Source organism: Salarias fasciatus, chromosome 13 (assembly GCF_902148845.1).
Source record: "Salarias fasciatus chromosome 13, fSalaFa1.1, whole genome shotgun sequence".
In the NCBI taxonomy this organism is placed as follows: Eukaryota; Metazoa; Chordata; class Actinopteri; order Blenniiformes; family Blenniidae; genus Salarias; species Salarias fasciatus.
In genome coordinates, this window is record NC_043757.1 from 5,477,716 (window position 1) to 5,494,702 (window position 16,987).

Sequence of the window (16,987 nt, forward strand, 5' to 3'; positions counted from 1 at the left end):
GTGCCTGTGTGAAGGATGGATAACGACGAGGTAATGAATCTAATAGTGGCTAAACAATGTAATATCATGATGTGACGCATGCCGTAAAGCAGTCCGCCCATTTGGAGTTTTTTTAGTGTGCAGGGTTCCTAGCACCCTCCTCACAGTTGCTTAGTCCAAGTGAAAGCAATACTGACGCCCTCAGCCCGTGACAGAGGGGTCATTTAACTAGTTGTAAGTCGATGTATCATCACAAAAGATATTAAAATTTTTTTATTAAGGTTGAAAAGTTCCTTAGTGTCGCTTTAAGGTTCTTCTATTATCACACACATAAGCTGTCAAAACATACCTGACATCAGCCTGAGCCAGTGTTGTATGGCAGCCTCTACCTCGGCCTCAGTAGTCTTGGTTTGAAGCCTGTTGTTGAGAACTGACAGTACAAGGTAAAACAAAAAAATATCAGCAACGATAGGGCAGGTGGGAAGGTGGTGAAAGAGTGTATGCATTTGTAACCAATGTAGCGCCTCATGGAGGACTTAGACAAAAGGATTTCATGCACTGGTGGTGATTTGATCCCAGTCTTCTGTCCTCTTCCACACCAATTCAGCTGGGTGGCTAATTCAGGTGCAAAGACCTTTCTGCAAACTCACAGTTTCTTTTAAGCAGAGTTTCCCCCAGTCATGGACAGCTTTGTGATCTGTAACGAAATAGAACAAAAAAAAAAACAAAAAACATTTTTTACTACTGACAATCCAAGTCCCGTTTTTTTCCCCCACATATTCCTGTTACTTTTCAAGATGAGGATAATCCAGTGTAAATATACTGTAGGGTAGTAAAGGACATACCACATGTTTCTTAAAATTGCTGTCCTGACAAAGTCTGTCATCAAAGTTGTTTAGCTGCTCTAATGTAATGAAATGGGGAGGCTTCTGTCATACTCCTTGCCCTGAGTTGTTGAATTAGGAACTCTGTTTGCAACGACTGACTGTAGAGCAGCTGTTGAACGGTCCACTTTAAGGTGAAGTTCGATGATATGTATGCAGGAGAAACAGGGTCGTTGCTGACAGTTCCTGAAATCATTTGGAAACGGGGAAAAGAAAATCAACATTAAACGGTGCATATGCCACGCAGATAACGTTATGATCACTGCTAAGGCTAATATAGTGAGTCCATATTACAATATTCATTAATTTGGATCTCGAACCAGTCATCTGGAAGCCTTCAGAAACCATTCGAAATGCGTTAAAAGTAATATTTAAAGAGACTAAGTAGTTTTCAAGACTGCATATTGTTAGCGGATCTATTCTGGGTCTCAGAGTGTGGCCGTGACTGGTTCTTCCACCTGTGTGAGGTTTACAAAACAGTACTACATCAAGACACACCTAATCATATCAATCATCAGTTAAACAGAGGAAGAAGGTAAATATATAAAAGCACACACACCTCCAACAGAACGTTCTACTGGTTCTTGCTGGTCGCTTCTCCTTTGTGTGTTCTGTAGCAGCACGCTGAAGTGCAGCGAACACTTCTCTCTCCATTCTACATCGGCCGAAAACCTGTGAAACAAAGATCCTGCTTTTTCCCCTCTGTAGTTGCTACACCCAGCTGCTACACCTAGCTGCTATGCAGTTGAGAACCATTTTTTCACTGCTTTGGTGCAGATTTCTCTGCTGAACATGCTGATCCGTGTTTGATTTTACTTCAACATGGTGCCGACATCCCGGCATGCATTGCGAGGCCGGTGTGACCTCAGCGCGGTCCAGAGCTATTAGCCTAGCATTTAGCACTTCTGTGCCCAGTTAGCTACAGTAATTCCTGCAGCCCGGAATGACATCAGGATTTCCCAAAACTGAATAAATCCCACACGTAGCAATGCAAAATTACTTTGTTAACTCACTCATGTTGTAACTAGAATAGCCACTGAAAAAAAAATTTTTTTTTCGTGGACTGATAGTAACAGGGTAGTTCAACAGCGGCTAGCTTGCCAGCGGCCGGTTGTTGGGTTACTGGCTACCTGCAGTGATTTACAGTCGTTTTGCGGTGTGCCACCCTCTGGATGCAAAAGGCATGATCGGCCTGCCGATGTCAAGCCGACCTTGCTGAGACGTTTAATGAGCTGGGAAAAAACAGCTTGTCGGACGATGCTTGTGAGACGTTCGAAATTGCGGGCCGACGTACGTGTTCTGTCTGCGTATTGACTTTTCTATGGAGGTATTTCAGGTGCAAAATGTTTGAGCACCTGTAACATTGAATTTGTATGTGTATCAGCACATTTGGTGTTCCACACTGAAATAGTCAAACCACTGTTTTGGTTTAGATCAACAGTGGGTCTCTATTCATTGAGGAATTCCAAGTCACTGTCCATTGTTCTGATATAGCCAATTGAGTGTTGTGGTAAAGATCATTATTAAGTCTCTGTTTACAGATCAATCCAAGGTGCTTTCCATGGTGCTGAAATAGCCAACCCACCATTGTGGTGCAGAGTATCAGTTGGTCGCAGTATCATTAAAAGTCCTCGGCACTGTCCATGGCGCTGAAATACCCAAACCCACAGATTTGGTAAAGATTAACTGTCAGTCTCGATTCATTGATGAATTCCAATTTGCTTTCTATGGTGCTGATATAGACAATTGACTGTTTTGATAAGGATTAATATTGAGTCACTGTTTACAGATAAATCCAAGGCGCTGTCCATGGTGCTGAAATAGACAATCCATCATTGTGGTGCAGATTATCAGCCGGTCAGTCTTACATGAAAATTCCAAGGCCTTGTCCATTGTGCTGAAATAGACAATCCACCATTGTGATGCAGAATATCAGTAATTCGCTGTTTCATGATGATTAAGAGGCGCTGCCCATGGTGCTGAAATAGCCAATCCACCATTGTGGTGCAGAGTATCAGTTGGTCACTATCAGTAAAAATCCAAGGCATTGTCCATGGCGCTGAAATAGCTAATCCAATTTTGTGGTGCAGAATGTTAGTGGGTCACTCTTCCATGATGACTCCAAGGCACTGTCCATGGTGTTGAAATAGCCAATCCACCATTTTGGTTAAGATCAAAAGTGGGTCTCTATTCATTGAAGAATTCAAATTCACTGTCCATGGTCCTGATATAGCCAGTTGAGTGTTGTGGTAAACATTAAGTCTCTGTTTACAGATAAATCCAAGGCGCTACCCATGGTGCTGAAACAGCCAATCCACCATTGTAATGCAGAATATCAGTAGTTCGCTTTTACATGATGATTCCAATGGGCTGTCCATGGTGCGGAAATAGCCAATCCACCATTGTGGTGCAGAGTATCAGTTGGTCACTTTATCGGTAAAAATCCAAGATGCTGTCCATGGTGCTGAAGTAGCTAATCCACCATTGTGGTGCAGAAAATCAGTGTCCTGCTCTTTCATGATTACTCCCAAGGCACTGCACATGGTGCTGAAATACCAAAACCCAGCGTTTTGGTTAAGATTAACAGTGGGTCTCTATTCATTGATGAATTCCAATTGCTGTCCATGTTGCTGATATAGCCAATTGACTGTTGTGGTGAAGTTTAACAGTGGGTAGCTGTTTAACAATAAATCCAAGGTACTGTTCATGGTGCTGAAATAGCCAATCCACCATTGACGTGCAGAGTAGAAGTTAGTTTCTGTATCATTAAAAATAGAAGGCGCTGCCCATGCTGTTGAAATAGCTAATCCACCATTGTGGTGCAGAATATCAATAGTTCACTCTTTCAAAATGTTTTCAAGGTGCTGTCCATGAGGCTGAAATAGCCAAACCACAGATTTAGTAAAGATTAATTGTCAGTTTTGATTCATTGATGAATTCCAATTTGCTGTCCATGGTGCTGATATAGCCAATTGACTGTTTTGGTAAAGATTAATATTAAGTCACTGTTTACAGATACATCCAAGACGCTTTCCATGGTGCTGAAATAGCCAACCCACCATTCTAATGCAGAGTATCAGTTGGTCACAGTATTATTAAAAATCCTCGGCACTGTCCATTGTGCTGAAATACCCAAACCCACCATTTTGGTAAAGATTAACAATGGCTCTCTATTTATTGATGAATTCCAATTAGCTGTCCATGCTGCTGATATAGCCAATAGACTGTTGTGGTGAAGTTTAAGGATGGGTCGCTGTTTACCAATAAATCCAAACTGCTGTCCATGGTGCTGAAATAGCCAATCCACAATTGTGGTGCAGATTATCAGTTGGTCCCAATATCATTAAAAATCCAAGGCGCTGTCCATGGTGCTGAAACAGCCAATCCACCATTGTGATGCAGAATATCAGTAGTTCGCTCTTTCATGATGATCCCAAGGGGCTCTCCATTGTGAGGAAATAGCCAATCCACCATTGTGGTGCAGAGTATCAGTTGGTAAATGTTTTGGTAAAAATCCTGTTCATGGTGCTGAAATAGCTAATCCACCGTTGTGGTGCAGAAAATCAGTGGGCCACTCTTTCATGATGATTCCAAGGCACTGTCCATGGTGCTGAAATACCCAAACCCACCATTTTGGTCAAGATTAACAGTGGGTCTCTATTCAATGATGAATTCCAATTGCTGTCCATGCTGCTGATATAGCCAATTCACTGTTGTGGTGAAGTTTAACAGTGGGTTGCTGTCCATGGTGCTGAAATAGCCAATCCACCATTGACGTGCACGAGTATCAGATGGTCACTGCAGACCTGTCGCCAGACATTCTTCTCAGGGGTTTCATATCAAGTGTATGGGGGGGGCACACAAATGTGCATTTTGGGGCGGGGGCTACGTATGTAGCTTAGGAACGACGATGGTGCGGTGCGTGCTCGTGCTAATATATTTTGGGGGATTTAGTTTGAGGGGGCACAACATTTATTTAAGAGGGCCAGGCCCCTTCTTGCCCCTGCGTAGACCCGGCCCTGCTCCTGGAACTTTTTCCCCAGTTTCACGGATGTCGATTGTGAATAACCACCTTTATCCTTGAGATTCTTCAGAAATTCCTATGAATGCTGTCAAGCTGCAATCGTCATTCTCACACACCCATCAGTATTTACCTGCTTGCTCCTTGGTTTGACCACACCTGTGTCCTTTGGATTTCTGGAGAAGTCACCCAACACAACCACCCTTCTTCACCTGCTTGTTCTCCAGAACAGGTGATTTTCTGATTTCGTTACACATCAAATGAGTTTTAGCTTGCTTTTCTGGGGCCAGTTTGAGAACCTCAGTCCTTCACATCCACACTTCTGTCACTCGTCAAGCTGTTATTGAATGCAGGATTATGCTTTCAAACGCTCACAATGTTTGTAAACTGAAACAATCTTTCAAAATGTTTCTGTGGTTTATTGTTGTTGTTGTTGTTGTTGTTGTTTTTTAATAAAGTCGGGTTTTTTGTGTCAATGCATGGATCTATAGAACAACTTTCAATTACAAAATACAGTTTTATTGTTTGGATTTTATCACGATCGTGAAACTGCTTTTGTATTCTATATCAAAACACTGCATTGCCGTGTGTTTTTCTATTTTTAAAAGACTGCAAGACACTTTATCTAGCCATTGGAGACACAATATAGTTTTTATTTCTTCTTGTAGATTTTGTGTTTGCCTCTGTTGTCAGTCCTGTGAAATATCAAACCTGTGATAAGGACACGTCCGACCTCTTGCACCATTTAAATAAGAAATTATTGATATACTTTTTTTTTTCATTTTGGCCTTCTGGGTGGCTTAACAAACACCAACAGTCTCTTTAAGACCCCCTCCACACACACACACACACACACACACACACACGGACATATGCGCACACACGCGCACTCTTCCAGTCCACCTGTTGTCATTCTGGACGAGTTAATCTGTGGAAGGAACAACTGCCGCCACCGTCACAACGAGGACATAACATTGTAACAGAAAAAAGGCTGGCACTGAGAAGCAGACTTGGGATCAGGAATTTACAGGTTTGATTCCCCCAGCAGATATTTCATCACTGTGGGTCTCTGATCACGACCCTTGACCCCCATCAGCTCTTATAGAGTGCCCTCATGTGGCTGCACCTCTGCTTCCCAGAAGGATTGGTCGATGCTGAAAAAAATGAACTTCCACATAAAGTAGGACTAACTGAGTGGGGGCACCCCGTCCACCCTCTGGCAAATAAAATGGAGCAACTGCTCCCCCTGAACACATAAAGCTCGGACTTTAGCACATCCACTGCTCTGTGCTTCACTGAAACCTGGCTCGATGAACACATACCAGATGTTTCCCTACAACTGCCGGGATTCCAGCTTCTCGGAGCAGACTGAAACACAGAGCTCTCGGGGAAAACGAAAGGAGGCGGAATCTGCTTTTACATGAATGAAGGTTGGTGTAAGGATGTCACATTAGTGAGCACTAGAGTAAATCAATCCATTTAAGTCATTCTTAGTTAAACATGAGTTCTCTCCCATCTCTCAGGTCAGAGGTTAATATTGCAATTTCTCTCACATGAGAGATCAGCATGTCTGATCTGTTGATTGATTGTGGAAGGAGTCTCTTGCTTTCACATGTTTTCTCAACTGTACAACGGGCTGTTTTAGAAAGAAGATTGTTTACCAAACTGCCAAGGGGGAAATAAGTTATTGTTTTTGATAGTTTGAAAACACAAAAATAATTAATTTTAATTATGTTATGTTGGAAATACTTTTTGATGTATTCTATCGTTTCCATAAATTATTTGATCGACAAACATAAAGAGTGATGTTTAGGGAGGATGAGTTTAAGATTTGATCCACAAACAGTGTCATTTTCATATCATTTCCAGTGACCTTTGCTGTTTCTAAAGTCTGAGGGAGATTTACGACAGAGCCGCTGGATTTACGGCCCCGTCTCCTAGCAACAGGACGCTTAAACCTGCTGCAGTGCGACAGGGGAGACGAGTCGGCGAAACGGAGAATACAAACCTAATTTATTACACTGAAATAGTAAAAGCGTCGTTTTCTAATTTGCAGAGCATTTTTCTCAACAGTTTTGCCCTCAAACGTTAAATTCAATTGGTGAGTTTAGACAGCCGGCGGACAAAAGCTTTTGATGCCTTCATGGACTATGGGACAATCTGCCGTTCGATGAGAGGGGTCGTCCTGAATCATTCTAAACATCAAAACGGTCTCTTTTTTTTTGGCTGTTTTAACCTTTTACTTACCCATGATATCAAGGCATTTATCAAATGAAATGAGATATATTTGAAAGTGACCGCTTTCCGACGGATTGTCTCGCTGGAGGAGCGTCGGTGTGGTATTTTACGTTGTGTCCGTGAACGCCTCAGATCCTGTCCCGTCCCGCAAAGTTAGCCAGCGTTAGCTGGATGCGGTTAGCCGGGAGGAGAGCGCCGCAGCATCAGCACCGCACGCACGCAATGCCCTAAACGCACACAGCCGCGGGATTTGCCCAGCGAGTCGAGGTCGAGGAGCATCTTCCCGAGCAGATAAGTAGGTGACCTCCGTGTTGTTTGAGTGCGTGTGGCGGAAGCGCAGCGGGTTAAATGATGAGGATGAAGGAGACTCGGCCTGCGGGAGCATCGTCTGTCCCAACTTCACCATTTGTATCCATTAAAACTACAAACTTCACTCTCAACATATAGCACTCATTATTTATTTTGTTCGACATGAATAAAGCGTGTATTATCCGCACAGTGAACGCATGTTTTACTCATTTTACCTCCCTCAGCGACGGTCCAGTCTAGTCAAGTGCCATTAAAGTTAGGACACAGTGCTGAATGTAGATTAAAACGGGATGAATGATTATATAGATGATTACAACTCCAGAGGTGAATTATTGATTTGCATGCTTTTTGTTCATTTGGCTTTACCAACAGCTCTCATAAAGGCTGGTGCAGTTGGGAGTCAGATGTGTTTTGCATGGACATTTTAACACATTTATCTGCAACAGGTCAGTCACATTTGATCCGAAAGGAGCCTCTTGGTGGTGGTTCGCACTGTCTCCTCATAGTGACCATAAATCATGTTAAATTACGGTTTTGTTGCCTCTCTCTGGAGATTGCGTTGTTTTTCTGCCTGTTTTCTACTTACACTCCAAAAAATTCATTGTGAGTGTGAGAGTCTGGGTTTGTTTCTCTTGTAGATTGCAATAGAAACCAAAAGAAAATCGAAGCTGGGATTCGTCAGCCCAGCGTTAAAATGACTTGTCTGTTGAAATGACTCTTGGGTTTATGATTCGCTGTTTGGGACTTTGAACATTTTTTCATGGAATCACTCATTTAATCTCACTGTATAATGGGAAAAATAGTCAACATATGTCAACTACATGCAATCTACTGTAGGATGGAGATTGTAAAGGATTCTGTCATCCAAATCTTCCAAATATGAAACTTTTCAGGGCAGTACTTAAACCCAAACTGAGTTTTCTTTCTTATTTCTGCCAAATCACCTTCTGTGTTTATCATACCCCTCCTTTTTAAAAATTACACTTAGATCGTAGTTAACTTATCCACACAGTCTGAACTGAAGATAATCCAAATAAGATCTGTTTTAGGTGTGCACTGTGCAATCATGCCCTGACGAATCAGGTGACAAGCGAGGAACATCTGGACTGAGAAGACCTGGTGGCCAGCCTCTGATTCAGATCGTATTTGTCTTCACTGCCAGAGATGAGCCGCTTCTGCTCAGACAACAACAACTTTCCCTACGACAACAATGTCCTGGTCCTGGACATGGTGCTGGGGTCCCTGTGGGGCGTTCCTCAGCCCATCAACTGGGACAACGTAGCCAAGCTGGTGCCGGGCTTCACTCCGAAGGAGGTAACTAAGACTTCTTCACCAGCCCTCGTCCCATCCTCCTGAGAGGCAGCCGTCAGGCCGGAGTGTCTGAGGAGGCAGTAATCTCCTGCACTGACGTGTCGTTTCAGTGCGCCCGTCGGTTCGAGGAGCTGAAGGGCTCCGGGGGGTTTCCTCACGTGGACAACCAATGCAACGCCCTGACAGAAGAAGGCAGCTGCCGGTCGGACGGCTTGTCCGCCCTGATGGAAACTGGAGAGGCGGCGGAGAGGGGCGGCAGCCAGAGCAGCAGCAAAAACACAGGTGAGCAGATCAGGAAGCGTCACGATCTTTGTGTCTGCCGTACGAGTCGCCTGTGTGACGCTTCGTTTTCTGCCGGCATCAGCAGCCTCCAAGTCGAGCGCCGCAGGGAGGGGGGGCGCCGTCGAGAAGAAAGAGAAGCGAGTGTCGTCTGAGGAGGACGACAAACCCCAGAAGCCCCGGGAGTACGTCTCGATAGGTCTTGGCAGCGCCGGTCCTCTCAGCCGGAGCAGATCCTCCTCACACACCTGCTCTGCGGTCTCTCTTGCTCTTCCTCACAGCCCCAACATGGTCATCCACGTGTGCGACGAGACCAAGAACCTGAAGCAGGACTTCACGTGTCCCAGAGACCTCCTGGTCAAAGAGATGCGCTACTTCGCCGAGTACTTGTCCGTGGACCCGCAGAGGTGGGAGGAGGTGGACATATCGGTGCACTGCGACGTGCAGATCTTCGACTGGCTCATGAATTACGTGAGGAGGAACTCCGCCGGGGAGGGGAACAAGGACAAACCCCGGCTTGGTAAAAAAAAAACTAAACACAACAACAGTATAAATAATGATAAATATGAGATTGCCTGAGCTGTCACTGAACGTGCTGTGTGTGTGTGTGTGTGTGTGTGTGTGTGTGTGTGTGTGTGTGTGTGTGTGTGTGTGTGTGTGTGTGTGTGTGTCTGTCTGTTGTGCGCTCTGCTCGGGTGGATCACGCTGGTGTTTGTCGGTTACAGAGCCCAGCAATGTGATCTCAATCCTGATCTCCTCCGAGTTCTTGAAGATGGACACGTTAGTAAGTGTTGTGACTAATGCGATCAAAAAAATTAATCTGATTAATTACAGGATTTGTAATTAATTCATCTAATTAATCGCGTTTTAATCTCATATCTGCTTTAGCTCCCCAAGTGAAGAATTCAAATTCAGGGACTTTACAGAATTGTACTGCAGGACTCGTCAAATGAATACACTGAGAAGAGAAGATTTGAAATCCACATTTTTGTTAATGATGAATGAAGCTCAGTCGGGACTTCTGATCCAAAATAAATTCTAAGCCCAATCAGGCAACTTAAATAACACTTTCAGTGTGTTTCATTAAAGAAATTCAAAAGAGGAAAAAGTTGAAGTCAATCCCAGCAAACCAATTTGACCTGGTGCACGATTAAAAAATGCAATACAAATATTGATAAAAAAAAAAAAAATCTGAAATAAAATAAGACTGAGTCTCAAATAGCCACTGAAGCAAACTAAATTCAAAATGAATACTAAAGCTAACTTAATACAGCAATTTAAAATTCATACTACAAATACAACATGCCTCTAAATGAGACAACAGTTCCATTCACATTGAACTGCCACTCAAGTGTGCAATAATTAATCTTAGATTAATTTTTTAGTGCACTAATTTACGGTGTAATTGATTAATCTAATTAATGCACTAAAGTGACAGCCCTAGTTGTGACGTGTCACGCTCCGTGTGGCGATGTGCTTCAGGCCTTTTGCTCGTCAGATGGAAATGAGCCTCGTTAAAATCTGAGCCGACGGGATTAGGGAAGGCGCTGGAGCCTCGAAATATATCAGCCTGGACGAAAACAAGAGGCCTACCCACAGAGCTTCAGGTTATTGTTGCATGCGTGTGGAGTTAAAGGATCATGAATTGTAATAGTGAGAACAGATCATTAAAACTGAAGTTTGTCCTGTTTGAGGAGCTGCTAACCGCTGTCCGTGGCGTCCGTGCTCAGGTGGACGAGTGCATCCAGTACTGCCACAAGCACATGAGCGCCATCGTGGCCACGCCGTGCAACATGAACTGCATCAACAGCAACCTGGCCACGCGCATCGCCGAGCTCTTCACTCACAACGAGGCCGACGACATCCGGGACAAGAAAGACAAGTTCAAGAGGTGAGACGGCCGGAGTTTCGGACGTCCTGCTCTGCTTTGTTCTGATTGACGTTTTGATGAAGCTCCTCATGTTGGATGACCTGAACTGGGTCTCCTGAACTCTGTAAAGATAACAGAGGATTTCCTTCTCTCCTTTTCATTCCCTGTTCGTCCTTCAAAGTAAACTGTTCCAGAAGAAAATCGAGCGTCTCTTCGATCCAAACCACCGCAGCAGAGATTCTCCGGGAAACGCCTCGACTCTGTACAGGTGAGCTTCAGACTCGCATTACTTTCTCTGCGCTGGCTGCGTTTCTCATGGAGTGTCCGTCCGTCGGTCTCCTGCCAGGTGTGGCCTGTGCCTCAAGCTGCTGACCAAAGACACGGAGAGGAAGATTTCCTGTGTCCCGGGGAAAATCAACATCGACGCTCGTGGAGAGATCGTCTACACTCACACAAGGTCTCACAGACAGACGCCGTCGAAATGGAGGGAGTGTGTGTATCACTGCCTGGATTCTGGACTGTGGCGTGTGTTTGCAGACAGAAGAGCTGGGACGTGCACGAGTACATCACGAGTCTTCACGACGAGCTCAAGTCCTGGGTCCTGGTTTACTGGAGGATCTGGGGAACCATCAACCACCTGACCTGCTCCCGATGTCAGCAGGTCGCAGAGAGAGTGTGTGTGTGTGTGTGTGTGTGTGTGTGAGTGTGAGGGTGCGGTGCGGAGTGTGTGGACCTGACAGTGTGTGTCCTGGTGTGCAGGTGTTTGTGTGTGCAGAGCTGACCCGCTGCCAGTACCACCCCGACAGCGTGCTGTACCCCGGCCTGGGCGCAGAGAGAGGCTGGCACGGCGCCGGAATCTACCCCTGCTGCAACCAGAGGGTGCTCCGCTTCGACCCCACCGGCATGCCCAAGGTACACACCCGGTGTGTGACGGTGTGTGTGTGTGTGAGACACTCCTGGATTACAGTGGGATCATTTGAATAAACAGAAATGTTTTTATTTATTTTGGAGTAAAAGTGCACATTTGCAGGGGTGCGCATAAGCGGTGCGCTGCTGCGCATGCGCTACCAAATTAAAAAATGCGTACCTGATGAAACATTGTAACGCTCATTTGCGTACCAGGATTTGGGGATAGCAAGGTGCGGATCTCACCCCTACTGTCGGACGGGGGGGGGGGGGGGGGGGGGGGGGGGCAGTGATCACTAAGAGCTTTCTTTTCAGGTGCAATGTTCTGCTGTTGTGAGTAAAATGTTTGTATATATATCTCTGCCTCGGACGGCTCTGTTTCATCTACACACCCGCTCCAGGGGTACAGCAGTGGCACAGGGACAAAAAGCTCGCTGCGCTTCTCCTGAAGCTCTCTGGCGCCCCCCAGGGGAGGCGCGCCTCGCACTTTGAAAACCACTGGTTTAAGTGATAAAAAGCAGATACTGTACGAGCACTTTTATTTTTCAGAGCTTTAAACACCACTATATTTTGTGAAAGTTACAAGGTTTCAGACATTCTGCTGCACTGCTTCTCTTCATTTTCAGTTGAAATTAAAGCAGGCTGTGTAACATTGTCCACACATCCCTCTACTTTGTTCTTCCTGTAGGTAGGCGTGGGGAAAAAATATATTTAAAAATGTGAGGACCAAGCAACAACCCAAGGTTCTCCCCTGAGAACAAGACAAAAAACATTATGTGCACCCCCTCACATTTGGCACAGAATCTATGAGTGTGTGTGTGTGTGTGTGTGTGTGTGTGTGTGTGTGTGTGTGTGTGTGTGTGTGTGTGTGTGTGTCCAGGGCTGTAAGATGCGGGACCACATCGTGAGCGTCCCCGATGAGGAGAACTGTGACGAGGAGACGTCGGCCCGAACCCGAATCCTCAACGACCTGCTGCTGCACAGAGACGCCGTGTGTCTGTCCAACACGCCGCCTGCAGAGAGGTGTGTGTGTGCGCATGCATGTGTGTGTGTGTATCATGTCCACAGGCATGTCTCAGTGGTGTGTGCGTGTGTGTGTGTGTGTGAGCAGTGAGCAGAGCCCGTCCAGCTCAGAGAAGCTGCAGGACTGTGACGTCCTGCTGGAGCCGACCCTCCTCGGCCCGCTGAGGCCGGACGGCTGCACCGTGAGTCCCTCGCCGACACACACTCAGCCTTTGCTTTTGTTTTGTTTGTTTGTTTGTATCCGTTCTCATTCCGTCCACCTTTTCCCAGCAGTTCTCCTTCCTGAAGAACTGGAGTCTCCAGCTGGTAGGCCCCTCCTGCTCTCTGCGGCGCCTCGGAGTGTGTTTCCTCCGTAAACGCCGCTCTCTCCCTGCAGAGGCAGCAGTCTCTCCTGTCAGAGGACGAGGAGTACACCACGGGGTCAGAGGTCACCGAGGACGAGGTGGGCGACGAAGAGGAGCAGTCCAAGAAACAAGGTGCAGCAGATTTATGACGTGATCATCTTTAAAGTCTATTCAGACACTCCAAAGCTTCAGAGTTTTCAGTAAATACTGTAGAAAAGAATAAGTTTCACTTTATACAAGACAATCGCAATGAAAATATCAAATTATTTTACATAAATTCCATTGTTAAATTGCATCTTAAACAGATAATTAACACGTCATGAGTTTTCTGTGTTGATGATATAATCCATGTTATGTAATAAATGCTCATGTAGAGAACAAGAACTTTATGATGCCACCAAGTTTTACGTGATAATTAAAGTTTTCTGTCAGCTTTTAAACTGACACTTTCCCTTTAACTCAGGATCAGGTGATTAACCGCTGACGATATAATGTGATAACATCCTTTATATGTCATAATATTAAGTTTTAATATGATAAGTTAGTATGATGTTATAGTAAGATAAAGTTCATTACGAAGTCTGTTATTAGATGATATTATGTGGTAAAATCACACCTCAGTTATTTGATACAGTCTCAGTATGTATTGTGAAAATATTGCTAGTATTTTCTGGTAAAATTAAGTACGTGACTTAATAGTGTATAAAAAAAATTGAGAAATTCTTGGGATTAAATTAAATAAAATGATTATTGAATATTAATTGAATTCATTGTGTCCTCTAGTATATATTATTCTGTCTGTGTAGATGAACATAGAGGACACACTGTAGTGATAATAACAACAATAGTAACAATGATTTATTTTTAGATCACAGACTGAAGTGGAAAATATCTCAGGTGAATCTTTGACGCTCTCAGTGGAGAGCGGCTCTGTCTTTATTCTCTTTCCATCGATCCTCAACCCGTGAGCCTCTCCTCCTCCTCTGAGCTCCAGGCGACGTCTCTCGTGTCTTTGCTTTCTCTTTCCAGCTGCGAAGAAAGCCAAGAAGTCCCACCGACCCCTGAAGAAACAGATGTCCTCTCCCAACTTCCAGCGGAAGGAGAAAGTGGACAAAGTCAGCCTCATTTCACTCAGACTAGACCAGATCTCCTCTAGTGATTCACTCATAGTCAATTCTTGTCACTGCGATGTCCGAGTCCTACTGAATTATTCTTGAGATCTGTTGACAGGAATGTGGATGTTTGTGTTTCCCTGCAGACTCAGACGAGGGACAGCACTCCCTTCACGTGAGTCCTCGCCTCACCGCTCCTCCCTCCAGTCCTCGGCTCGGTTCTGTCCTGTTCACGAGCAGCTGAGAGCAGCAGGAGATTTTCCTTCTGCTCTTGAATTTCTGTGCTTGTTCAGATTGAAGTTAACTCACACACACACACACACACACACACACACACAAAAAAACAGTTGAAGTGAGCTCAGTCCAGATGTTTCTACAAAAGCAGGGCTTTGTTTTGGAGGTAAAATCTGTTTTTGCGTTAGATTTCCAGGCCTGGAGCGGATGGGCTTTTATACATTAAAAAACAGGTTATGCAATGAAATGCACCAGGTTTTGATGAGCATCAGCCATCATAAAAACACACAGATTTCTTTGCTCCGGATGAAGCAGTGGCTGACATTGAGGATGAGGCTGGTGTCAAATTACAGGCTTGTTGCGTAAAGTCAGAGGGAAGAGACAGGAGCTGAAACGAGCAACACAGAGCGAAGTACAGCCACTTCCTGAGACCAGCCGTTTGATCTGACTGTAAATCAGCGTTACACACACACACACACACACACACACACACACACACACACACACACACACACACACACACACACACACACACACACACACACACACACAACACTTGGTAAAAAAACTAAACACAACAACGGTGTAAATAATGATAAATATGAGATTGCCTGAGCTGTCACTGAACGTGCTGTATGTGTGTGTGTGTGTGTGTATGTGTGTGTGTGTGTGTGTGTGTGTGTGTGTGGGTGTGTGTGTGTGTGTGTGCGTGCTGCAGTGTCAGCATCCAGAAGAGTAAGTGGGACAGCTCGCGGTCGCTACGCTACAACCAGGACGCTCAGAGAGAGGAAGGTACGGCACGGTGTAGCACAGGAGCTGGTCCTCATCCCGAGGGGCACGTCCACCAGTGTGTGTGTGTGTGTGTGTGTGTGTGTACGAGCAGACCAGCGCCGCATGGTGGAGATCATCGGCCACCTGACCAAGATGAGGTTCGGAGAGCAGGAGCAGAGCCGGTCCAAAGACACCAAGGAGGTAACGAGAGTGAAGAGGTCTCTGTGGTCTCTTATCACCTGGAGGGTGTTTATCCACACTGTGTGTGTGTGTGTGTGTGTGTGTGTGTGTGTGTGTGTGTGTGTGTATCTGCGTCTGCTCTCAGCCTGTAGGTGGAATCTACTCCAGACTGGAAGCTCAGTTCAAGAGCTCGTCTCAAACCCGACAGACTGCAGAGAAAACACCCAGGTACTCTTCTCTCTCACACACTTTCTCTCTCTCAAACACACACACACACACACACACACACACACACACACACACACACACACACACACACACACACACACTCTGATGATGTCCCTCTGTCTGCTGGAACAGATCTAAAGTCCGCTATGCTCAGATCAGAACCACGTAGAGCTTGAGATGTGAAGTGAAGATCTTCGGTCTGCAGAGAGGAGGAACTCCGTCAGCAGCATGCCTCCTCCTCCTCCTCCTCCTCCTCCTCCGCTCCACTCAGGTGACCATGTCCGATCACCGTCAGCTGCTTCCTCCGTCTCTCAGCCCGCCGTGGAGACTTCTGGGAGTTTCTCCTCAGGACGATGTGAGAAGTCCAGCTCATCTCTGCCGGGTGTGAAGAGGGTCGGACGACAGATGGACAGAAAAACTCCATGATTTATCACTAAAAGAACAAAACAAAAGAAACCAGCTTGAAATCCAAACAAATGTGAAGCAAATTATTACTGAGAAACACAGAAACATCCTGGAAACAGAATAAAACTGAAGTCTGAGAAGAAAGATTGCATGAACGAAAGAAAGTGAATAAATTTAAGAGTAAAACTATGAGAAATTAAAGAAAAAAAATAACCTTAAAACGTGATTTTAAAACATGTACATGTTTTAAAGTTATAATTTTGAGTTGATTCAGTTGGCTTGAGGCAAAAATAAGTCTGAGTTACATTTAAAATAATAATAAGGATAAAATACTGAAATATTACCTGGAAATCTGGTTCAGGAGGTTAATTAGAAAAAAACTGAGTGTGAAAAACTTAAAACTGATTTTATGATTGTAAAATCAACCTTTTGGATTAAAGCTAGAAAACAAAAGTCTTTAAGAAGTATTGTGATAAATTTCAACATTGGAGTTGACAGTTTCAGTAGTAACAAAAGTAGATTCGAAAAATGAGTAATATTTCAATGAAAACATGAAGTCATGTATCAATCAATAAATCCAAGCTTTAGACTCAATTTGAGATTAAAAATTAAATGTGACCTGAACGTATTTCATGAGAAACTGGATCAATATGCAGTATTTTAAATGAGCAAACAGTAGAAGATCCAGTGTTTAAAAAGACTGATGAACCTGAACGAGCTGCGTCACGACACAGAGAATGAAAAGTCTGGATTCTGAGGTTGTTGTGTTTTTTTTTTTTTTTTTCCTCCGGATGCTTCTGTTTGAGCTCCTCCAGTTAACCTGCTGATACTAACCCGGCGTTGCCATGGCGACGCCTCGCTGCTCTGTCCTGTGTGACTGCACTGATCAATAA

General features: G+C 44.7%; 1 protein-coding gene across 1 annotated transcript; it reads left to right on the forward strand.

Annotated features, from left to right (window-relative positions):
- The first annotated feature begins 7,256 nt into the window (after positions 1-7,256).
- LOC115399809 (uncharacterized protein KIAA1841 homolog) lies at positions 7,257-16,776 on the forward strand. Its single transcript, XM_030107382.1, has 21 exons — positions 7,257-7,417; positions 8,594-8,745; positions 8,853-9,024; positions 9,110-9,206; positions 9,303-9,541; positions 9,747-9,805; positions 10,752-10,912; positions 11,073-11,159; positions 11,238-11,348; positions 11,429-11,552; positions 11,651-11,803; positions 12,678-12,820; positions 12,909-13,002; positions 13,094-13,126; positions 13,197-13,296; positions 14,194-14,279; positions 14,423-14,451; positions 15,229-15,302; positions 15,394-15,482; positions 15,607-15,689; positions 15,822-16,776. Exons 2-21 carry the CDS (start codon positions 8,596-8,598, stop codon positions 15,856-15,858), a joined length of 2,121 nt encoding a protein of 706 aa, XP_029963242.1. The 5' UTR covers positions 7,257-7,417; positions 8,594-8,595; the 3' UTR covers positions 15,859-16,776.
- The last annotated feature ends 211 nt before the right edge of the window (positions 16,777-16,987 follow it).

What these genes read in the sequence shown, in the direction of transcription:
- LOC115399809 (XM_030107382.1), top strand. Translation starts at nt 8,596, where the DNA reads ATGAGCCGCTTCTGCTCAGACAACAACAACTTTCCCTACGACAACAAT. An exon ending in AAGAAAGACAAGTTCAAGAG is followed by an intron (nt 10,913 to 11,072) that starts GTGAGACGGCCG and finishes CGTCCTTCAAAG; the next exon opens with TAAACTGTTCCAGAAGAAAA. An exon ending in TGAGGCCGGACGGCTGCACC is followed by an intron (nt 13,003 to 13,093) that starts GTGAGTCCCTCG and finishes TTTTCCCAGCAG; the next exon opens with TTCTCCTTCCTGAAGAACTG.